The sequence below is a fragment of the Myxocyprinus asiaticus genome, chromosome 18 (assembly GCF_019703515.2).
Source record: "Myxocyprinus asiaticus isolate MX2 ecotype Aquarium Trade chromosome 18, UBuf_Myxa_2, whole genome shotgun sequence".
NCBI classification, from domain to species: domain Eukaryota; kingdom Metazoa; phylum Chordata; class Actinopteri; order Cypriniformes; family Catostomidae; genus Myxocyprinus; species Myxocyprinus asiaticus.
The window spans coordinates 42,348,030-42,373,536 of NC_059361.1; the positions used below are offsets into that span (position 1 = coordinate 42,348,030).

Consider the following 25,507-nt stretch of genomic DNA (forward strand, 5'->3'; position numbering starts at 1 on the left):
TACTTTTATATGCCCAACCTCGTAATTGTTATGCAGGTAATTGATTTATAAGTGTCCCAATGTTGGATCAACACCCACAGTGGATCAACACCATTGCCAGTGCCCAAATTTTTTTTACTACACGTTAATTAATGACATAGGGATCCAGGGAGCTAGATGAGACACATCCCAAGAGAACGATGCTACTCGTGAATGGGCCACCTTAACAGCATCTTTAACTGACTAGTGAAGCTTACAGTAATGGAAAGAAAAAAAAAAGCAAGTACACTTACTAAAAGGAGACAGAATGTGTTAAATTGATCAAACAAAAAACAGAACATACAAGAAGTGGCATGGATTAAAAACAAACGGCCTCTGTTTTGTTTTGTTTTTTAATCAAAGGTGCTGGAACGCCATTCCAGGCCAATTTTCCCCCTGACCGTGGTAGATATAAATCTAGGGCTATCAGTGGGCAGGACTGCTTTATGTTATTTACACATTCAGAACTGATGGGTGGTCACAGGTGTGTGTATATCGGCTTTAACATTGTCTTTAAATGTGGCTCATCCAATCAGAATTATCAGAGTCAGAATTATCCACTTTCACATGTGAAGCTATGTTTGCACTGATGCAACACTTATTATTCATTTGTTAGGAAAAATCTTATAAAAAGAATACATAATCAAAGGAGATGATGTGCCTTTCTCATAATGTGATATAACATTTTGGTCATACCACCCACCCCTGACCCCTTAGTACTTAGTGAATACACCTGATTAGAAGCAATATTGACCTCTGAGACAGTGCTATTGTTGAGAGAACTACCTTTCGCCAGAATCCATTAAAGGAATTATTGAAGGTTGACTTACCTGACACAGGTCGAGGAGAGATCCGTGATTTGCCTCTGCATGCGTGTGTTGCCATGGACACCATTCTCTTGAGTCTTGGACTCAACCTCCATTGGAATATCAGGAGATGTGTGGCTTATCTTGAGTGCTGCCTCAGGCACAGGCACGGCAGTTGGAGATGCCGGAACTGCTGGAGAAACTGGAGTGGGCGACACAGTAGCCTCCTTGGCTACAGAACCCCGTGCATTATTCCGGCGGTCGAGGGTGGCGTTCACCTCGGTGTAGATGGTCTGGGGTTGGAGGGGTGGAGGAGGAGGGTGTGGTGGGCCTGGATGTCCCTCCTTGATCCCGGGAGTGAGGCCTCGCTCGCGCCATGGAATCCAGCACAATTTCCACGAGACGAAGAGAGAGACTCCAAACAGGGCCAGGCCACATGCAGTCACCACCAATGACAGGAGGCTCACAGATATTTCTAAAAGAAAAGTTGAGAGTGTACAGAGAGAGGGTGAGAAAGATACAGAAGGCCGCACACTCACTGACAGTAAACCGACTAAATCAACTGGTCTTGCTTCAGGACAAAGATTTTAAATAGAACATTCCCCGCAAAAAACACATTGTGGTCAGCGCAAACCATGTTTATTCTTTGTTTTAACCTAAATTTAATGTAGTCAGAGTAGTGATGGTAAGTCCGATTCATTCCGCGAACATTTTTTATTAAATTTTTTCCAGAAGTTCGTTTCAATGAACCATTTAAAAAAACGGTTCAGCAGTTCTTTTACATCATCACATAATGGCGTCACTAGTACGTGATTCTAAAATCCTGGCATTGTAGTATACACACTCAAACACATTACAATAAAGCCATATGTAAGCACATATTGCAGATTTTGTAATCATATTCAATTAAGTTATATTAACCATCTGGGGTCGACAGACGCGCCGTCGCGTCCTGCTGGATTTTTTCCTCATAACAGCGGAAACAACTTTAAATACTCCGTCATCTTTGGGCATACAGATAAGTGTAAGACATCATTAGAGACTATAAATGGTCTACTTTTATTTGTGTACACTCACAATAACAACAAAACCTTGTGCTTTTGTAAAATAAAGAAAATAAACAGGGTGCGCTTTCAGCCGTCTCTGTCTCCGCGAGCATCTTTCTGAAACACGTCACAAAAATGAACTGAAACTCCACGAATATTTATCACACAAACATGACACATATGTCTAAAGAAAGCTTAAAATGTCTACTTTTAAATAAAACAATTCAAATTTAAAACAAATATCCTCCTGCAATGTAATCTGTATGAAACTAAAGAGATGTACAGTTTCTCCTGGCTCAGCTAATTATTGCTAATGTGATCACACCCACCAGTAGAGCGCGCTATTCATCCGGTAATGTGCTGAAACGATCAATGCAAATGGTAAACACCCCCAACAATGCCTTAAAAAGCAACAAGTTCATCATCAGATTCATTCACTTTCCTGTGTGTTTGGAAGATGGCACAGGTGAGGAAGCTCTACAGATGGTCCTGGATAGTGACGAAGAGTTCACATTTTCCTCAGAAGAAGAGTGGGACTCCGATGAACATTTGTATTTTGAAGAGCGACTTGATCCAGCCGAGGATACAATTTCGGATGAGTCAGTTAGTTTTACTTACATATCAGTTGACATGCTATTTTATATAAACATGTACATATTTTACTAGTTGGACTATTTCCAGACTTGCCAGCCAGTTTTCAAAGTATTGAAATATGTCCTAATAGGCAAGATTAAGTTACATTTAAATGTTGTTTCGACTAAAGCAGGTATTTAAATTCTATGCTGTATGATAGAAATATGATATGTAATATGATATAAAAATAATATGAATGTTTAGATTATATTTTAACTAGTGTTTATGCTGCCTCATTATCATCAACAAAGCTTGTGATTGCAAATATCTGTTTGGGTGTAAATGTGTAAAATGTGCTGTAAATATGTCCATATTAGAAAATGAGCATATTACAATGATTTCTGAAGGATCATGTGACACTGAAGACTGCAGTAATGATGCTGAAAATTCAGCTTTGATCACAGGAATAAACTGCATTTTACAATATATTCAAATAGAAAAGTTATTTTAAATTGTAAAATTATTTCACAATATCACTGTTTTTGCTGTATTTTGGATCAAATAAATGCAGCCTTGGTGAGCAGAAGAGACTTCTTTTAAAAAAATGTAAATGGTAGTGTAGGTCTAAAGTTTTTAAGTAAAGTCTTTATGTAAAGAAAATGTATAGTCAGATAATACATTCAATCATTAAGTCTCCTCACATTCATTCTCTCTCAGGGGAGGGGTCTTTGTCTCCTCAGGAGTGAATCACATCAATATTCATGATCATCCACACCTCCTCATATATGACCTTTCTAACACTAAAAGTGTCTTACAAAAGTTAAACAATGTCATTCATATATTGTTTTGTATGAATGAGTGATCAGGATGGTTTTCACATCATTTTTGTAGCAAAAACTCTAGCCTACAAGATCCAGTTCTCAAAAGTCTTGTGAACAAATGTTTAGTATGTGTTATATGGCCTTATTTCAGTGACTTACAATTTTTGTTTTTTCAAAAACCATGCATAAACGATATTTTCTCAAAAATACAGACATGTACATACATGTTGTTCACATATTATTGTAGCCCAGTTTGTGCTGAATACAGTGTTATCAGACTTTAGCCATTTATATGTTTTTGAGCAACTGAAAAAAGCACAAATGTCAAGGCATGTCAAAACTTCTCCAGGGCCCAAAACACCCTCAGACTCCAGAGGGTTAAAGAAAAACTGATGCATTATAATATCAGGGTTTACATATGATACATTCCTGATATTCAATAGGCTATTTTGAACAATCATCTAATCTAAAGCATTGCCATCACAACTGCATTATGTCCCGCATATTTGTCCAGCAACTTTTAACGACCAACTGAACTTGATTGTCGTCTCAAATTAATTTTAGCGTCATAATGCAATTTACATTTTCTGAAGAAGCTTAGCAAATGTGATCTGAGGTCAAGAGGGTTAGATTTAAAATCTTTAAAAGTTTTAAAATGCTCAAAAGCTCGTTTTCTGAAAGTGAACTCGGCATTGGACAAATAGTTCTGGTAGTTTATAGTCTTGAAGTGTAGAACATTCTGAGAATGTCATTCAGACGACTTTTTTCATCTACAGAGTAAAGCTAATTTAAATTTGTGTAAAGAAAAGGCATATATATTCATTTGGTAATTTATTTAATTTAATACAGGGAATCTTGCCGGCATTGTTTCAAAAGTAAACTAAACAATAATTCTATAGAATTGGTCTATATGTTGTTGTTCCAAAAAAGCACACTGAAGCTTTTCTTCTAGTATTGTTTATTTATTTTTAATTTAAATCAACTTTGTGCACGGAAATGATATGTTTTTTGTATTGTGGGCTAATTCCATGACTGCCGTCTATTATTTTGAATGGTGTGGAAAAGCAACTTTAATAAATAAACGGATGTCTACCGTTTTGATATATTTTGCTCATCTCACTGGGCAGAAAATGTACACTCAAAGAAAGCAATATTCAAAGATGTTCCAAAATAAATTCACCAAACATGTCATTGCTACATTGGTTTTGTTGCTAAAATAATTAAAATCTTTTGCATATACAATGTGTGACTAAAGCTACTTAACATAATTTTTATTTTTATTTTTATTTTTTTATTTTTTTTTGAGTGCAAGGTCTAGCTTTAAATGATAATTGTCAAAACAAAAATTAAATGTACAGTACTGGTGTGTTTACAGGTATGCAATATCTGAAAACCACAGATCACACAGAATGGTACATTTTACATTAATACATTCCTCACAGAGGAAATCGAGAAATGTTCCCTGATCTTCAACTGAAATGCCGCTAGAATTTTAGCTAACAAGCTCGTTTTCACATATAGGTTGAGCAAATAGTTCGAAAATGTTAAGGAAATAACAATAATGTATTTTCTTTTTCAAAAAATAAAGCAGAATCCAACAAGAATCACTGAATTAAAAATGTGATGGATTTCATACAGCCATAAAATGTGCAAAGGCAGAGACTGCAAGTCAATTTAAAAAATGAAAGAATAGTCTTTTAGATTTATAAAGTGTGAGAATCAAAGCATAGACAATGAAAGACCTATTCTGAAAAAGGATTAAGGGGAAGGAACAGTTTGCTTTTGTATTATAAGGGTGTGGAGTGAAAATAGACAGTGGTATCAGTGCTGATTCACTTCAAAGAGTTTTATCCAAAGAACAAGAGCAAAACAGATTTGCATTTCTTTAAGGAAAAAGAAGTGCTTGAAAGGTAGCAATTGAATTGTGTTACATTGTAAGGTAAGCCTAAAGGAATAGTTCATCCAAAATGAAAATTATCTCATCGTTTACATATCTCATGTAATCCCAGATGTGTATGACTTTCTTTCTTCTGCTGAACACAAATGATTTTTAGAAGAATATTTCAGCTCTGTAGGTCCATACAACGCAACTGAATGGTGACCACAACTTTGAAACTCCAAAAATCACATAAAGGCAGCATAAAAGTAATCCATAAGACTCCAGTGGTTAAATCCATATCTTCATTGTGAGGTCTTACAGAGCTGAGATATTCTTCTAAATATCTTCATTTGTATTCAGCATTAGAAAGAAAGTCATTCAAATTTGGGATGGCATGAGAGTGACTAAATGAGGAGAGAATTACATTTTTGGGTGAACTATCCCTTTAATATACACTCATTCAGCACTTTATTAGGTACACCTGTACCCTGCTTATTCACACAATTATCTAATTAGCCAATCGTGTGGCAGCAGTGCAATGCATAAAATCATGCAGATACGGGTCAGGAGCTTCATTTAATGTTCACATCAACCATCAGAATGGAGAAAAAATTTGATCTCAGTGATTTTGACCCTGGCATGATTATTGGTGCCAGATGGGCTGGTTTGAGTATTTCTGTAACTGCTGATCTCCTGGGATTTTCACACACAACAGTCTCTAGAATTTGCTCCGAATGATGTCGAAAACAAAAGATCCTCCATCACATCAAACTTTTACTGGTGGTGTGTTATAATAGTCCTTAATGTGTCTCTTGCTACTTGCTCCACATTTATTAGTAGGTTGGAGCATCTGGTATGTGGGGAACATGAAAAAATCTGATCACAGGATTCAGATGTCTGAGAAAATGGGGCATAGACCGTGCTGCCTCTCGGATTTGAAAAAGCCTGCTGAGATTTAATCTGAGCAGAAATTTCTACTCTGTAAACATTGTCAAATGCCATCATTGGTGGAGGTGGAAATATGAGTAACCTCTTAACCATCTAACGCCCAATTTAAAGTGAAAACGAGCAGTTTAAAATGCACTATGCACACTAAAAATAGATTGCGTCACTCGCTTGTGGTGTAGACTAGTGGTTGACCGATATGGGTTTTTTAATGGCCGATGCCAATATCCAGAGAGCAGGGTGGCCGATAGGCCGATACAATGCCGATATATCACACACTTTAATACAGTAAATAACAACCATAAAATTTCTTTAATATATAATAACAAACTTATTTAGCACTATATTTACTCAATCTCACACTCACAAAATTGTTTTGTATTTTAAATGGTAGATTTCTGTTTATTCATCAAATTTTAGTAATTTATTTGCACATGAAGAAAATGTTAATATATTAGGAAGAAGGAAATAACAGTACACACAGTAGTCTAGCAACCATGGATGGCATGTCCACATTAGCAATCGCATGTACTCAGAAAATACAGAATCAAACCACTTGTACATACAGTGATAGTGAATAAGACATTTACTTTTAGCACACGTGAAGCACTTTTAGCTTGGGCTGCATCTGCAGTTAATGGCTTAACTGACATCTGTTTTGAATGAATGGAACTCTTAATGACACTGGTCTCCAAACAGTTTGAAAAGCACTTTATTTTCATCCTACCTCCGCATACAGAACTCCAGAGGCAGCATTTTCCTGGTTTCAGACACAGCCTTGAAGTTCAGGGTTGGGAGGGTTACTTTTTAAATGTATTCCACTACAGATTACAGAATACATGCTGTAAAATGTCATTTGTAACGTATTCTGTTAGATTACTCAAGGTCAGTAACGTATCTTCAGCACTGGTAGATTTTTTTCACTTGTTTCTATCTTGTTTCTTTCTTTTTTATTTTTTTTCTCCCCAAACTTGCCAGTACAGTAAGATAAAATACACATGTTAAAAATACATTCTCTGAAAAACCTAAATATCTTATGCAGTGTTGTTTCTAAAACAAAATAAATCAAACTGATCTTGTTTTAAGGATTTTTTGATAATTTTACAGGAAAACAATACAAAAATTATTATCAAGAATATGATTTTTGCCCTAATATCAAAGGTCTTACTAGAAAAAAAGAAATTATGATCCAACGTGAATTTTCTTGATAAAAAAATATGATCACGCCTGGTAACGTACATGTAAAATGGCTAGAAATAGCATTTTAGCTTAGCGTAAAGCTGACAATTTACACAAGGTTTATTTCTATTTCTTCTGCTCCAAACTTACTTCTCTGTCTGCTCGTATGAATGTAACACATCATAAGAAAGTGTTTCACCGCTGTTCAAATGCACTTTGGATCGCATCATTTATATGTATAAATGTTTTCCATCTGAAAGGACTAAATATTAAATGAAACAAATGACAATAAAATGGAAAGTAATCTCTTCAGTAATCAAAAGACTTTTTGAATGTAACTGTATTCTAATGACCAATGATTTAAACTGTAACTGTAGTGGAATACAGTTAATTATATTTTGTATTTTAAATATATAATCCCATTACATGTATTCCGTTTCTCCCCAACACTACTGAAGTTGCACTCACGCGCTCGTGCGGATCCAGCACGAGCAGCAATCTCCTGACAGTTTAAACGGCCTGGATCACCTGCTTGGATTGACACGGAGTGACCGTCATGATTTGTGAATCAGAGGAACTTTTGATCCTGAAGTTTTTGATTCTGGCTGATAGAATACGTGCTTCCGAGGACAATATTAGATGAGCACTCGACGGGAAGAAAACGCTGGATTTTCATGAGGTTCTTGAATGACATCTGTTTAAACGAGATATCTGCATATTTTCAAGAGGTATATAATATAAGTTTTATTGATATTTGCCTTTTATCATTAGAAAAGTTACAGGGAACTGTTCAGGAGAGACTGTTAGAATACGTGCTTCAGAGAAAGATTTATGAGCTCACCACAGGATGCTGGATCTGCTCAAGTTGTGTGAGGTTGGTTTATTACATCTGTTTAAACGAGATATGCACATATTTGCAGACGGTATATGATATTAGTTTTATTGATATTTGCCTTTTTCTCATTAGACAAGACAGTTAAAGTTACAGGGAACTGTTGAGGAGAGAGAGGGAGAATGAAACAGGCGAGCGCTTAACGTTATGAGCTCATACGCGTCTGATATGCGGACCGTTTAAATGAGACTAGTCTATTATTGTAGTAACACAATGGCACTTAACAACAAAACGAACCGTGACTGGTCATTTACATGTCTCAGTTGCTTCACATGGAAGCAGGTGATTTTCGGCGCTCTCAAGAAAAAAAAAAAAAAAAAAAATCGGCCAAACGGGAACATTTATTGGCCGATGCAATAATTAAATATGTCAGAATATCGGCCGATTCTTTGGCCTCTGTGATTTATCGGTCGACCACTAGTGTAGACATAGTAAGAGAAGTACTATGAAAGTCAAGATGTGCCCCACCATTCAACAGTCCATCAAGCCTAAAATAAATATGATTTGTATGTTACCATGATTTAAAATTACTCACCTTGATATAAGATTGTAACTGACTTACCACCCACCCCAAGTACCACACATTTCTGTTCAGATTGTAAGATATACAATTCTGTAGGTGAACATGACAAAATTGGCACCAAGATTAGGTGGATTTTCTTATGAAAACATGTCCCCAAAATGAAAAGAAAAATAAATATATTACATTTTGCAAAAAGAAAATAAAGTCTCTTGTACATCTTGTATATTGATATACTGGTATATATATATATATATATATATATATATATATATATATATATATATATATATATATATATATATACAGTATATATTACACAAAAATTAAACACATTTCCCCCTAAATTCTCATTATTCTATCTGGATGTCTTACTCTGTGATTCACATAAATCTCAATTCTCATTAGATTCTCATTACTGTAATAAAGCACTGTTGGAGTGTAGTTAACTAAAAGCAGCAACACTACTAACATATGGAGTCAATATGATGCCTTATATATTTGCAAAAAAATTTAATGTATTGCAAAAACCCAAGAATTTAGATTTTTTTAAATCTGCAACAGACTTTTTGCATAAATTTTTTTGCAACACTTATTTTTCTTTGAGCTTTGCGGAAAGTATTTTTTCTTTGCGGTGCTCCTTTTAATGTTTGCGGTACCTCTCCCTTTGCACTTCATTTCTTTTTACGCTTCACTATGTAGCACTGTTTTGACATGGGGCGGAGTTTAGAATCTGATGGCATCACGTGGGGTGTGGTTTATTCGCAAGGTCAAGGGGCATGCGCATTTTACATGCACCATAATGTTACAGTCTGCTATTTTCACCTTAACTAGGTTTTTAAGTATGTTTTTGTGTGTTTGTGTGTGTGTGTGACATGCGCTAATGTAAACAGACTTGGCTGCGTGCATCGGATAATCACGCTCAATCAGCATGTTTTCACTGTGAGTATACGAGTTTTAAACTGTTATCGTGGTGCTTTTGTGATAGTTTTTCTGTCTGTTTCAGAAAACAAATATATTATATGCCTGAAAAGACTGTTTGAGTTGCTGTCTGTGTGAATGAAAACCGCATCTACACCTAATCAGCAGACGTGGCTGCGTGCATGGGAATATCGCATTTAGATATGATGGCTGTGCATATACAAGCTGTGAACTGTTATCGTGGTACTTTGGTGACAATTTGGCTGTTTGTTACATAAAATAAACATGTTATGTGCTTGAAAAGACTCTTTGAGTAGCTGTTTGTTTGACGAATGACAACTGCTACTAATGTACACAAATGGCAGCATGTTCAGAAACAAGATAGAAAGGGGGCCTGGGTAGCTCAGCAAGACGCTGACTGCCACACCTGGAGTCGCAAGTTCGAATCCAGGGTGTGCTGAGTGACTCCAGTCAGGCTTCCAAAGCAGCCAATTGGCCTAGTTGCCAAGGTGGGTAGAGTCACGTTGGGTTAACCTCCTCGTGGCCGCTATAATGTGGTTCTCGCTCTCGGTGGGGCATGTGGTGAGTTGTGCGTGGATACTGCGGAGGATAGCGTGAGCCTCCACACGTGCTAGGTCTCCGCGGTAATGCGCTCAACAAGTCACGTGATAAGATGCATGGACTGGCGGTCTCAGACACAGAGGCAACTGAGAGTCTTCCTCTTCCACTCAGATTGAGGTGAGTCACTACACCACCACAAGGACTTAGAATGCATTGGGAATTGGGCATGCCAAATTGGGGAGAAAGGGGGAGAAAAAAAAAGAAACAAGATAGAAAGCAAAAGAAAAGGAAGACAGCTGATAACCCATTAATCAGAGGTTTAATAAACAGTATATATAGTTGAGAAGATAAGTTTGCATCCCCTTTTGTCTCGTAAATGTTCACACCCCTTTCATAATTTATACAAATATAAGAGATAAAAGATTTTTTTATTTAGTACTGCTCTTCAGAATCTACATTACAGATATTTACATATAGTATGCATATAATAGTGTGTTGTCTTCTTGAGCATCAATGAATGTTTGCACCTTGTGTAATAGTTGTGTCCCTCAATTGTCCTAACTGTCAAAAGCTTGATCTCATATATATATATATAATGTTGGGCCCCATGTATTCAGATAGAAGACAAAGGCAGGCCTAACACAGTTGTAAAAACCTAACTCAAGCCCCCACATACCAAGTCATAAATCTTACTGATAAAAATCGCGCCAAAATCAAACAAAGGGAGTCCAAAACAGACTACAAATCCCATGAAGTCTTGCTCACTAAAGGATCGAACTCTCAACTCCTATTGGATGAGGCACACAACAGAATGAACCTCAACCATGACATCATCAGGAGTAGAAATACCTCTGAAATGCTTCCGGGATTTGCTTCCAGCAACTTTGTTCGCTGTATATAGACGTAGCTCATCGCTGCTCTCAGGTGCAACCTTGTGGCACAAGGAAGTAACGTCCGACTTGAAACTGTGGCCATACAATCTCCATCTCGCTGGACGAGTTGAGATTACTCTGTGTTCAACCGAACACTCTAACGGATCCGAAGGAGACCGCCGAGCAATCCACATCTTCATCCGTTTGCCTGCAGATGTGAAGAGATTAAAGATTTCTCTTCAATCAAGTCAACATTTCTGAGTTCTCCGCCAGCCCGCCAAGAATCAGCAGCCGTACGCCTGCCGACAGAGCGAGGAAACGGCCTCCCGTCATCACCCGAGCCTCGAGGAACCGAGTCTGAGTTAAAGGACGGATGAACACACATTCTGCATCCCCATGCAATTCAAGTAAGAGGTTTACGTCTGGGCAGAGATAGAATATTATAGTGTGTTATGCTTGTGTTTCAAGGTTTTTGCTTGTACAGTTTACGGACCGCCATGTCCGCTCATTATTAATACTCAGGGTATTAATTATCACGAATTTGTTTTGCTGTATTGTGGTCCAACCAAATTGGACTGTTGTGCATTTTCGCCATAAACGGGTGAGACCGGCAAACTGAGTTTATCCATTAAAGAATCAAAGAACGCGGGACTGTTTACGAGCCGTCCACCGCGTCTCTGAGTGATAAACTAACAGCTGCTTTCTCTCCCATGATCGCGAAATCGGCTTTGGGGCCGTCACTTAATTCTCTCTCTCTCTCTCGTACTAACCACACACACACACACGCAACCCCTCACAAACATTCTGGCACACATTTTTGGCTCGTAGATAGCTTCGTGCTAAAGCTCAGCTTTGTCCCTAAGCTATCATAGAAGCGGATACACGCGGTAATTGGTAAATGCCATTGACTGGTTTCTCTCCGCCCACATTCGCGGCCATATTCCCTGGCTGGAAGTCTCGTGTGACATACTCTCCACAAGAGTCATGTCCGCCATTTTGTGCGCGTCCCTCCTTACACACACACACACACACACACACACTCGCTCTCTCACACACACACACACACCCTCATGTGTTATAGGATTATTTTGATTTCCATATCTAATCAAATCACTGTTTAGTTTGTAGTTGTAAGTCGGAAGTTTATTGACTGCATTGTATTAATTATTAATTGATATTACTGCATAAATAAACTTTGTTTATATTACAAAGAGAAGTGTTTTGGTTTGTTTTGCATACACCTGTGTCATGCTGACGGGATGTCAGTGCTCGGATTCAAACCTTCATTCATTGTTTTTTTTTTCTTCAAAAATTGATATTCTTCGGATGTCGATTTTCCTAAGAAAACAATCTAATATTGAGACTGTTTTACTATTTGGTTATTAGTCCCTGATTTCAGGGTGGTGCCCCGTCAATGTTAATCCTTATTAATATTCTATTGATTTTTGATAATTGATAATTATCTTTGATGATTGTTGAATTTGAATGATCAATAAGCTAGTGTTAATTTTAATTAATGTTTCATCGATGTTAACAATTAAAGATTATCTTTGATAATTGTTGATTTAAAGGATTAAAAAAGCTAACACTGATTCTCATCAATGTTCTATTGATTTTAATAATTAATAATTATCTTTGATAATTATTAATTATTGCTAATAACCAAACCCGCTCCTAAACGTAGCGCACTACATTTACTGGAGCCCCATATGAGGTTTTAATGAGTTAGATTCAATTAATTAATTTAAATATGAATTAATAACTAAAGAAATAATTATTAATTATTTCTGATAGTAACACTGATCTAAACAACCAGTAAAACCCTACAATAATATATATATATAATGGTTACTGTAATAAAACCATAGTTAATTTGCATAAGGGAATGTCTTCTTAACACAGTTACTACACATTTTATCCCAATTGAGTTCTACCTGAAATCAGGTCTCTTAGACTCTGTCCTGTGACAGACGGGTACTGTGTTCAGATTCAGAGAAAACAAAAGGTGAAATATCAGTAACTACAAAACCCACACTTCTTTACATGGACAACTGGATACATCCTGATCTTTCTTTAACTAAAACCACAAACCACAACTGCTCAGATTATTCAATAACTGCATCAATAGAGTTTTTATGTCAACTAGACTGAATTACACCGTAACTGTTTAATGGACTGGCCTTTTTCTCCCTTCATGTTCTTTTGTACACTGCATCTCTCCACCGTTCGACAGAAACAGCTACTGCCAAACACTATTTGATTTGAACTCATTTCAGTCCATCGAGTGTGTCAGTTACACTTTAAAGTAAAAGCTCCACAAAGGCTCATATCTAGTAACCCACAGAAACATTCCAGCACACAAAGAGCTTCAGAGTGCCGTGTTCCTGAGATTGCCGCTGCGCTGCAGCTGCCTGAATGAATGCATTTGTGTTAACATTGCATGAACATACAGGAAATAGTGATGAATTAAATTAAATGTAGTATTCTTTGACTAATCTGACCGTCCATTGTGAATATGAAGCACGTGCCTACTGTATACAGTGGAAAACTAGCTGTTTGAGGTTACATAACATGTAATGTTTTAAAGATAGGGAATATGATTTGAATATAAAATGAGAATGTTTGCCCGAACACAATGTACTTGTGGCTGATATGGTCCTTTTGGGCCCAGTTTGCTTAAAATGGTCTAAATAAGCATCATTATACCTTTGGTTATGGACCGATTGCATTTTCCTCTTGAGGGATTTGCCAGAGAGGCATCTCAATGGGATCCCAGAGAATGTGGAAGAAATGGCTTTTTATTCAGCTACAAAAAAACGGATTATTGGAATGCCTCTAGACCTTTTCAATGTGTAATAATTACATCTAAAAGTGAGTTCTTGGTGGGCATTCATCTTTAAATGAGTAGTTCACCCAAAAATGAAACTTCTATCATCATTTACTCATCCTGCATGTTGTTTAAACATGATATAATTTTCTTCCGTGAACCAGAATGCCAGAGTAACTCTTCCATATAATGAATGTGAATGGTGATTTGCGCATTATTTTCCTATACGTCTTCTAAAGTCAGCTCTCAAATCTCATACACATACAAATACATTTAAAAATGACACGAACACATATCGTACCAGGTTTGACATCAAGTTATGCCAAATGGGATTGGTTCTCTCGTGTCATGTGACCGATTGATTGTGACATGGCAAGTTTGAAACTAACATTTGAGAGCAATGGCAGGTTAAAAAAAAATATACAAGGACTCGAACAAATCTATCGTATGTATTCGGAAGACTTGGAATATAGCACACTAGTCATATGGAACATCTTCAAAGTTGGGGAGTAGTTAAGTAAAATTAGTGACGCTACTAACTTAACTAGCTAAGTTTTTCGGTAGTGTAACAGTAACTTTGCAACTGTGAGTAATTGATTACAATTTTCTTTTTCATTTTTGGTTTAACAATTTTTTTTAAACATCTTGTGACATACCATAGGCTCTATTTTCATGAGTGCGCAAAGCGCAGCGCCATGCACTTCAACTGTGTGCAACATCTTATCTTATTTTCGTGAGTGCAATAATTCTAAGTGAAATTTTCTTGCCAGCACAAAGTGCAACTGGACATGGGTGAGAGTGTTTGTGCTACTGTGGGTGTGGGCACAAACTGTGGGTGTATTATATGTAAATGAAGTGGCGCAAAGCGCAATTTGCTATTTTCCTGAGAAATAGCTCATTGCGCTAAGACGTTTCAATATCACATCTTAAAGGTGCACTCAGTAATTTTAATCCAATACACTTTTTGTCAAATTCTGCAAATATCTCCTCACAGTCTGCTAGCTGTCCATTCTGTGGGTGGGCTGAAAAAAAATGTAGTATTTGTACACAGCCCTGGCTCTGTAAATGGGACAAAAACAAAGTGGATCAGACCGATCCACACAACACTACTCCAGCCAATCAGCAACAGGGGGTGGTTCTTGCACGTGCAGAGGATGGGGGATGGGGGCAGAGCGAGAGGGAAATTAATTAGAAGAGTGATGGCAAATCTGGCTGATGCGAACTTTCTAAACTTCAAGGAGGACAAATGGCTGAGAAACAGACCAAGAGAAAAAGGTCAGACGAATATAAACAAAAAAAAAGGATTATGATAAGTCGAGGGCTATGAGCCCTCAACATCGGTGAGGTTTTCAGCGGAGGAGGGACCTCCGAGAGGTCTTAAAGACGGATGCAGAAGTTGCTCTTTTTATTCTCGATAGGTGGGTAACATACATTTAGCTATGTTTCACAGAACCCATATATGCTGTTGTTGTGATGTTAGATTTAGTAGCAGGAGAGTTGTGAGTGTCTGCAGCTGGTGGGCATAAAACCGTCTCATCTTCTCTGCAAGTTATCTTAGCAGCAGCAACTTACTGTAGCAACAGTTTGCTAACGTTATTTACATTACTTGCTGTGTTGCTGTTCACTCTAATCGTCTAATGGTATTTGTCCGCACAACGTTTGCAAAGGGTTTTATAGCCACAAAGGTTCAATAACACATGTTTGGTAGCACCCTCTTCGGTCACTGTGGTTTTGTATGTGTTACTGTAAAATCAAACTAAACAACTAACTCTCGCTAGTTCTAGTTGCTGTGTTTTGTATGCTGTTACAAATGCTGTGCTTGCTTAAATAATATTAGCGCTCTTAAAATAGGGCCCCAAAGCTCAAAGAGTATGAGTGGTTATGCTGTAGTCCCTGACCCCATTCCTCAATTTTCCTGGACAAAGTGTGATTGCAAAGATGAAATGGGTTTTCTAATTAGAGTTAATTAAGCAATGAAGGAAGTCCAGATTGTGGTGTTCACACTGCAGCCCTTTCTTTGAACCTTTGAATTTTTGGTGTCATACAGTAAAACAATGGCACTTAAGAATTTCAAATATGCCTTTCCAATGCTTTCATTTACATAAGAGGGGGGAAATAAACATATCTCTGAAAATACTGAATGATTGCAAAATCATTGAAGCACTACTTGGTACTCAGTATTGCCCCTTGTGTAATCAAGAATATTGTTTGATTGTCTGACCTACAAAAGCATGAACAATTCCAGTTACCATGGCACTAACATAAAAGGCAACCATTCCAGCACAGTAAGACGCTGGGTAATGATTGTTTTGCCTCTTTTCTTTTCTCTCTGGCTTCATGCTGCTGATTATTTAATTATAGTTTACACACTTGGTCGGGATGGTCTAATCTCCCACAGAGCAAAGAAAATATAACATAGTGCAAGACTGGTCAAAATGTGTCCATTTGCTTATTCAATCTCAGATGTGTCCAGCTGTGGAAGAAACATGATCTGTGGTGCATTAAAGTTTTTATATCCATTGAAATAATGTAAAGTAGGGAACACAATTGTGATTATGAATGAGAACTGTCTAGAACAGGGGCTTAATACTGATTGGTGACAGCATCTTTAAGCTTTACAGAAAGCAAACCTAAACCACTGTGTGGCATGTACAAAACTATTGATTTTTTTAAGTTACTTGGAAAACAGGAATAAATATAGTATTAGCTAAAACTCAGTCGACAGCATTTGTGGCATAATGTTGACTACCACAAAAATAATTTTGACTCGTCCTTCGTTTATTTAAACTAAAACAAATAGCTGGGTTACATTGAGGCACTTACAGTGGAAGAGAATGGGGCCAATCAATAAACGTAAATACTCGTAAAATAAAAGTAAAAAAAACAAAAAATACTCACTGTCTCAAAAGTATAGCCACAAGACAAAATTGCTCACTGCGTGAAGTTCAAGTTTGGTGAACTTTGAAAGACAAATTTGCCGCATTGACCCATAGGAATTTTGGCCTGGTTTGGCAGTGACCTCTGTGTGAGCAGTGCTTCGTACACAACTTCCCTGAATATTCACAATGGACAAGAATATAATTTAGTGGCGAGTTTATTTTTAACTTCCCTCTCCCAGAGTACATATAAAGTGCAGTATTAAATAGGAGGCTGCTTGGTAATTAGTTTTTTGCTGGTTTCACACACCCTCAACATCCGCCCACGTTTTTTTTGCCAGGAGTATTTTGCTGTGCAAAGGTAAATGTGACCACGCATTTAGGGTTAGGGGTTTGTAGAAATCCATATCCCTAAGCAATAATAGTGATGCAGGCCTTGGCAAGAACCTCTTATTACATACACTGCCTGGCCAAAAAAAAAAAAAAGGTGATGTTTGGATTTAACCCTTGTGTGACCTTCGGGACATTTTTGTTTTTTTCATTTTAGTTTTCTCGATAATTTTGGCTGTGTTAATGCCAACGGCATACATTTTGCCAAAGGTGTGTATAATTTTGATATTTCAACTTCAGTTCCTATAATACATCTATATACACTTTGTACACAAAACAGTTAAACTCAGGACCTTAAAGGTGCAATATGTAACATTTTTCATGTAATTATTTTTTGCCAATGTGTGAACCGCTTGTAACGCAACTTAAAAATGAGCCGAAGGGAGGGAGCGGGTCGCTTTTGCTGGGAAAATCCAAAGGATGTGATGTTTATGTGCGCTCCCGAGAGCCCTGCAACTAGGTAACGTTATCTTAGAGATGGAATCCAGCAAACGTCCGGCTCCCAGCACAACACCGACTCCTACACAAACTCAGAGTAAGCCAAAAAAAAACAAAAAAACTCTACTGAATCCCATCTGGCTAAGCGGGAACATGATCGTGGTCGAGCGAAAACTAGAGTGAACATCTGCAGGGCATTTGATTCCTGGAGGGAATACTTTGTTTGGTTTTGGGGATCAAAACCGACCCTGAATTGGCATTCTTCTTATTGGACAGGTAAGCTTACTTAACTGCAAAGCATGTGAAATATAGTGCCATAAGGATTGATCTGTGTAATTTCAGCTAACTTGATCTTGCCTGCTAACACTGACGAATTGCAAGCTACCTTGCTTCGTAACTTTAAAATAATTTCAACGATCTTCTCTTTATACTAAAAGTCAGGTTAATGTCAATGTTAATCTGTACTTATTCAGCAAGGTAAACTACAATAATACATTAAATGAATGCTAGACAATGTTCAAGATAATGCAAAAAGCTCCACTCATTAGTGTAATGTAACTTGGTTATACAGAAAATATATACAATCTATTATTATAAAACAATAGTGCATCGATATATCAAAATGACAGTTGTGATGGAATCACATCAATACTGAATTGTCAACATATTTATAATGAACAGTCTATTTTATAAACAGCTACTGTCATCATCCACCAAATTTATCTAACAGCTATTGATAAAGCTGGCTAGCTAGCTAATGCCGACATAGGCTATCATATAAATGCAGTCAATGTATCATGCAAAGAAAAGTGATTACTTCAAACTACAGTCTCGCATAGTCAGACCTATATCCACATTTTGTTTTAGTCCTGTTCCAGCACTGGAGAGTAAAATATAATATACAGTCTCAAAGTTTGTAGTAAAACATTCATAATTGTGTAATTTTAATTATGCTACCTCATCTGTCAGCATGATGTCGGTGAATCGCGTTCAGCCTCTTTGTGTGTTACATCATTGTTTTGGTCAATGCTTGCTCGCTTACGTCCCTATGGAGTATGTGCGCGATCACGAGCAACAGGTACATGGCTGCAGTTCAATTAATGGCCACAGGTGTCATTAATAACAAGGGTTTCTGAATCTTACATACTACACCTTTAATGACAAAAATGTCCCCATTGAAACCCATTAAAACTGCAATATTTGATCCCAGTGCCATTAAAGCATAAAATCATGAATTCTATGATATTATGCTTTCATTCCAGAGCCCTGGCTTTAACATTTATTTATTTTTAATATTTTCCACCAGATGGTGCCATTTTTATCATGTTTAGCCTATGGAGCAAATAAATGCTTTTTTCCTATTTTCTGCTTGCTGTATTATAGAGCACTACAGGCCAACTGAATAAATGATGCAGCTTAAATTGTGTGGGTGTGTTGGTATGGATGTCAGAGTGTGTTTATGTGTGTCTTGCGAAATGTGTGTGTAAACAAAAGTGGCATTATATAAACAATCTGGCATTTAAAGGGTTAAAATCCTGAAAATGAATGAATATTTGGTAGTTATGATCAGGACTGATATTGGTTAAAAAATCTAACTCATTGAAAGTGGAAAATAATATCAATATATAATATTATTATGGCAGGTTTTGACACAGACATTTTTGTCCTCTAAGGACCTCTGAGTAACTTTTTTAAATTGACGCACAAGGGTTAAATAAGATGATTGGATCGTTACTGCAGTGATTAATATGTTTCAGCTGGCAACAATTCTTTTAACCGCAGTGTGTAGCTTCTCATTTCTTAAACAACCATGCCGGAAGACGTATCCCGTGGTCATGGAAAAGATGTTACTGTGTTTCAGAAGGGGCAAATTATTGGCCTGCATCAAGCAAAGAAAACAACTAAGGAGATTGCTTAAAGGATTGGGACTAAACAGCTGTGTGGCCACAAGAAAGCCATTGTTAGTGAGGCTAATCAGAAACAACAACTTGAATTTGCTAGGAGCATAAAGATTGGACTGTGGAGCAAAGTAAAAAGGTCATGTGGTCTGGAGTTTGTTTTATAGATTTTCTTCTGTTATGTAATTTTGTCTCCCAAAATTTTTATAAAAAACACTGGACTTGAGCAATCCGATGGCAAAGTTGTCGCAGGGGCTCTCGTAGGCATACCCGTCGGGAAGACCCCAGAGATGCGCAGTCGGATCAGTGCTTTCCTTCCTGCAGGAGAGGTTGGAAGGGAGGCTGTCCCCTTCCACCTTGAAGGTGTATGTTGCCGCCATAGCAGCACACCATGACGCAGTCGACGGTAAGTCCTTAGGGAAGCACGACCTGATCATCAGGTTCCTAAGAGGCACCAGGAGGCTGAATCCCTCCAGACCATGCCTCGTTCCCTCATCAGACCTCTCTGTAGTTCTTCAGGGTCTACAGAGAGCCCCCTTTGAGCCTTTGCAGTCAGCCGAGCTTAAGGCACTCTTCTTGAAGACTGCCCTCCTGAATGCACTCACTTCCATCAAGAGGGTAGGTGACCTACAAGCGTTCTCTGTCAGCAAAACGTGCCTGGAGTTCGGTCCAGGTTACTCTCACGTGATCCTGAGACCCTGACCGGGCTATGTGCCCAAGGTTCCCACCACCCCTTTAGGGACCAGGTGGTGAACCTGCAAGCGCTGCCCCAGGAGGAGGCAGACCCAGCCCTGTCGTCGCTGTGTCCGGTGCGTGCTTTACGCATCTATTTGGATCGCACGCAGAGCTTTAGAATCTCTGAGCAGCTCTTTGTCTGCTTTGGTGCACAGCGGAAAGGAAGCACTGTCTCCAAGCAGAGGATCGCCCACTGGCTCATTGACGCCATAACTATGGCATATGTCGCCCAGGACATGCCGCCCCCGGTAGGGCTACAAGCCCATTCTACCAGGGGTGTAGCGGCTCCCTGGGCCCTGGCCAGGGTGCCTCTCTAACAGACATTTGCAGAGCAGTGGGCTGGGCAAAACCCAACACCTGTGCAAGGTTCTACAACCTCCGGGTGGAACCGGTTTCATCCCAGGTAGTGGCACGCAACACAAGCGGATAAGCCCGGGATAGCTGGCTGGGTGTATCGCTTGCACATAGCGCTTTCCACCTCCCTTGGAGCTGAAGACGTGCGCCATTAATTCCCAGTAGTATTCACAAACTTTGTTCCCTGGTTGACTTCCTCCGAACCCTGTGACAGTCAAGTTTTCGGAGCAATTCGCTACCGGCCCAGTACACGCGCTAAGAGCCCTGTTCTGGGGTAGGTGCTCCGTATGTGGCGGTTCCCTGTAAGGCTAACCCCATGCGATTATATATCTTCCGCTAATTCGTTTCCCTGTTGGAAAACTGCGTCTTCCTTGGGCAGAGCCCCTCTGCCCCAGTCTGCATGTTTGTAGTAACTCCTCCCACATTGGGCAGGATCTACCTTGAAGACTCTCTACATGGTTGGAAAGACCATGTGACGTATTTTTCCACTTAAATATCCCCCCTCTCTTTGGGCAAGGTGTGGTCTCCGCTCCACAACGTCGAGTGAGTGACAGATAGAGAATGTCATGGTTACTTGTGTAATCTCCGTTCCCTGATGGAGGGAACAAGATGTTGTGTCCCTCCTGCCACAATGATGAACTACCCGCTGAAATGGCCGGACCTTATATCGGCTCCTCAGCATAAAACCTGAATGAGTGGTTGCATACCAGCTCCTTTTATACCCGTATGTCCGGGGGAGTGGCATGCAAATACCACTCACCAATTTTCATGAGCCTTTTAACAAAGACCAGAGGTGTCTCGGGCTCCCAAGAGTGACCCCTAGTGTCACTACATCGACACAACGTCTCGTTCCCTCCATCAGGGAATGGAGGTTACACAAGTAACCATGACGTTCCACATCTTTGTCTACTGATGAAGATATTAGGAACTTTGTAGAACCGTTAGAACTCCCTAAACTGACAATTGAGCAAATAATTCTCTTGATTCTGAGATAATCTTGGAGGAGCTTGACAAGGTTATTAAGGCCTTGCCTCCAGGCAAGACTCCAGGGCCAGATGGCATTGCCACTGAATTTTTTAGATCTTATGCTACGGAATTGGCTCCACTTTTGTTAGAAGTTTATTCGGAATAATTAAAGAATGGAAAGCTTCCGCCAACCATGACGCAAGCCCAGATCAGTCTGATTCTTAAAAAGGACAAAGATCCAAGCGAGTGTAAGTGTTAACGTCCAATTTCCCTGATCCAGCTAGACGTAAAAATATTGTCAAAAGTTCTGGCTAACCGATTAAGTAAATGTATGACATCTCTTCCACATATAGATCAGGTGGGGCCACAGCTCTTCTGATAACATTAGGCGTTTTATCAATATCATGTGGTCAGTGGCGAATTATCAGACTCCGGTCACTGCCATCTCACTTGATGCCGAAAAGACATTTGATATTGTAGAATGGGATTATTTTAAGATTTTGGAAATATATGGATTCGGGAAAACATTTATTGAATGGATTAAGTTACTTTATAGACACCTGGTAGCAGTGGTACAAACGAATGGATTAATTTCAGATTATTTTACTCTGGATAGGGGCACCCGGCAGGGTTGTCCTCTTTCCCCATTACTGTTCTGTCTTTCCCTGGAACCATTAGCAGCCGCAATAAGAAGGGAAGATGATTTTCCACGGGTGGTGGCGGGAGGTGTGGCGCGCAAGCTTTTGCTTTACACAGATGATATTTTATTATTTGTCTCCGACCTTACTAGATCTATGCCTTGCCTCCACAGAATTATTAATTCCTTTTCTAAGTTCTCAGGATACAAAGTCAATTGGTCTAAATTCGAAGCTTTGGCTCTGACAGCGTACTGCCCAGTAACAGCTTTCCAGCCAGGTGCTTCCAGTGGCCCAAACAGGGCATTAAGTATTTGGGCATTTTGTTCCCAGCAAATTTGTCTGATTTAGTTAGAGTTAATTTTGACCCCTTAATAAAAAGGTTTTCGAGTAATGTGGGCAAGTGGGCTTCATTACATTTATCTATGATTGGGAAGATTAATGTTATTAAATTGAATTGTATTCCAAAATTTAACTACTTGTTACAGTCTCCCTGTAGATGTCCCCCTCTCTTATTTCAATTTGATAGTATAGCGAAGTCCTTCATTTGGAATGGTAAATGTCCCAGATTACATTTTAATAAGTTACATAGGCCAATTGACAAAGGTGGGCTAGACCTGCCCAAGATTTTTTTTATTATTATGCATTCGGTCTCAGACATTTGGCTCATTGGTTGCTTCCACCAGAGAGAGCCCCTCCCTGGTTTTGAATTGAACAGGAAGTTCTTGCCCCTATTTTGCCCTATTTTTACAAAGCCTTTCTATTAAATTAACCAGAGAAGTTAAGTCACACCCCGTTATCTCGTATTTGCACTCGTTATGGACAAAAGTGTCCAGAGTGTTTAATTTGGACATTTATTTAAATGTTGCCTCGAGCATATGGCTGAACCCTAAATTATGTATTGAAAGGTCCCCTTTCTGCTGGTCAGAGTAGATTGTGAGGGGGGTTACTACACTCGGTGACCTATATGAGAGTGGAGTGTTGAGATCTTTTGAAAATTTGGTTCAACACTTTGAGATTCCCAGATCTCAGTTCTATAGGTATTTACAGCTCTGCCTGCTCTGTATTGTTTTTGGAAGTAGCACACACCCCCCTAAAGCGGCAGATACTCTGGAAGAGGTGATTGCTGCTTTTGGAAAAGGTCATGAAGCATCAGTATATTACTCCTTGCTAATTCAGAGTCTGGGGGATGGAGCTTTAACTTCTATCAAGAGATTATGGAAGAAAGATTTAAACTTGGTATTGGACGAGGAAATGTGGGCTAGGATTCTAAAAAACGTCAAGTCTGTATCTAGAGATGCAGGGGTGCGCCTTATGCAATTCAAGATACTGCATAGATTCTACTGGACCCCCTCTAGATTGTATAGGCTTGGTCTTAAAGACACACCCACCTGCTGGCGATACCAATCAGAAGATGGAGACAAAATCCATGTTTTTTGGGGGTGTGTTGAGATCCAACAATTTTAGCTGAAGGTTCAGAGTTGTATGTGTGATGTTTTGGGCACTCAAGTTTTACCTTGTCCAAACTCTGTATTTTGGGTGATGGGGTGGTCATAAATTTGGGGGATAATCACATAAAAAATTGGCAGGCAAATTATTTTTAAGGGGTTGGAAGTCAGATAGAGTGCCCTCATTTTCGGAGTGGCGTGTGGAAATGGGAAGGGTGGCAGCTTTCGGGGAGGTGGCAAGTAAAAGGCTGGGATTTTGGGACTAATTTGTTAAGAAACGGGCAATTATTTAGCGTTTTTGGGGGACTCTCGGGGAGGGGATGTGGAAAGTGTAGGTTTTTTGATTAATTTGATTAATTTTGTATGTTTATTATATTTTCTTTTTTTGTTGTTGTTGTGTGTGTGTTATTATGTATGACCACAGGGGTGTTTGTTGGGGTTGGGGTGGGGTTGGTGAATGGGGAGGGACATTAGTGGGGGTTGAATGTGAAATGTTGATTCGTTGTATATGTGTTGGGTTTTTCTTTGTGTATATATGAATCAATAAAAAATGTTAATAGCAAAGAATAGCCTTAAATAAAGGTATAATAAAGGTATAATAGTTGCCTAATGAAGAGTTTGCGACCCATGATAAATTAACCTAAATAATGCATTGAAAGCCAGATGTTCTTTACCAACGTTTCAATTTACACAGGCAGCAATATACGTGCACTGACAGAAGATGTTTAATTGCAGGTAGCGAATATAATGTGCATGGTGTGTAATTGTAAGACATCTCAGATTCAGAATGAATAAGAAATGCTATTAGACACAGTCTTGTGGGAAGCGTGCAGTCTTGTTTCAGTTTTCTGAATTTTTTTGAAACAAATGACCTCAGACCATCTCAGCTCTGGAGGTGCTCTGAGTTCAGTTTGCTTTATTTCCACAGAGCAGTGTGTTGTGAGCGCAACTCTGCAGGGTCACTTTATATACAGCCTATACGTACATCTGATTAAATAAAAAAATAATACAAATACACGTTCACCTCGAACCATGATTTATATTTCAGTGATTATTATCATTTTTATAATTATTAAGCTTACATTTATAATTGTTTTTAGATCTTAATATGTATTAGTTATTTTCCGCCTGTTGTCATAATGGATACTTGCGTGAGCGTAAATGGAAATGTGGTTATATATGTTTAGTTTTTTGGACCACTTTGTTATTTTAATTGCTTTTTCATTTCCTTTGAAGTGCAATTTGAATTTAGAAATGTCTTTGGTTTAAGTTTTTGTTTATTAAATAAATGAATTTAATTTACAATGCATAATCACTAAAGCAAGATATCTCTCAGCCGGGGGGCTGATGATGTAAATTGGATATTGTAATATTTTGTAATATATATAAAAATATCGTGAACATGTTTCTTGCATATCACCCAGCCCTAGGAGCGAACAAAACAAATTTATTTACACACATTCAAAGTCATTACCATTCCAAAGCAGCTAAACTGGGTCCTGGGATGAAAAGTAATAAAACACAAACATTAAACCTGCTACAACCCACATTAAGTGATGTATTTGCCCGGACATCAAAATACCCGACCGGCCGCACATGATGGAGAGAATACATGGATGAAGTAGGTTCGTTGCCAAAGAGATGTTGCCCTTCACAACTGTTCACAAAAGCCATCTTTCAAAAAGCTGAACACACATTTTAATTGCACTTCATTTTTTTTTCAGTTTCATTTGAATTTTTAGCTAAAATAAACAAAAAATAAAGTTAAAAGTTTGACATCAAGCTGCCTTGCGTTATTGTGTAGGCTATTGCTTAACGAAAATAGTACCACTTAGCGTCCAACCAGCGGTAATATCAGTGTTAGTCGGTTTGAACGTGAAAACCGCACCGGTGTGAAAATTATGATA

General features: G+C 38.4%; 1 protein-coding gene across 1 annotated transcript in view; it reads right to left on the reverse strand.

Moving 5' to 3' along the window:
* The window catches only part of LOC127456313 (synaptotagmin-9-like), a 97,444-nt gene that overhangs the window by 52,757 nt on the left and 19,180 nt on the right, over window positions 1-25,507 (reverse strand). The window contains exon 2 of the mRNA XM_051724752.1: window positions 849-1,299. Within this exon, the coding sequence (XP_051580712.1) occupies window positions 849-1,299 (451 nt within the window). The remainder of the gene's footprint in view (window positions 1-848; window positions 1,300-25,507) is intronic.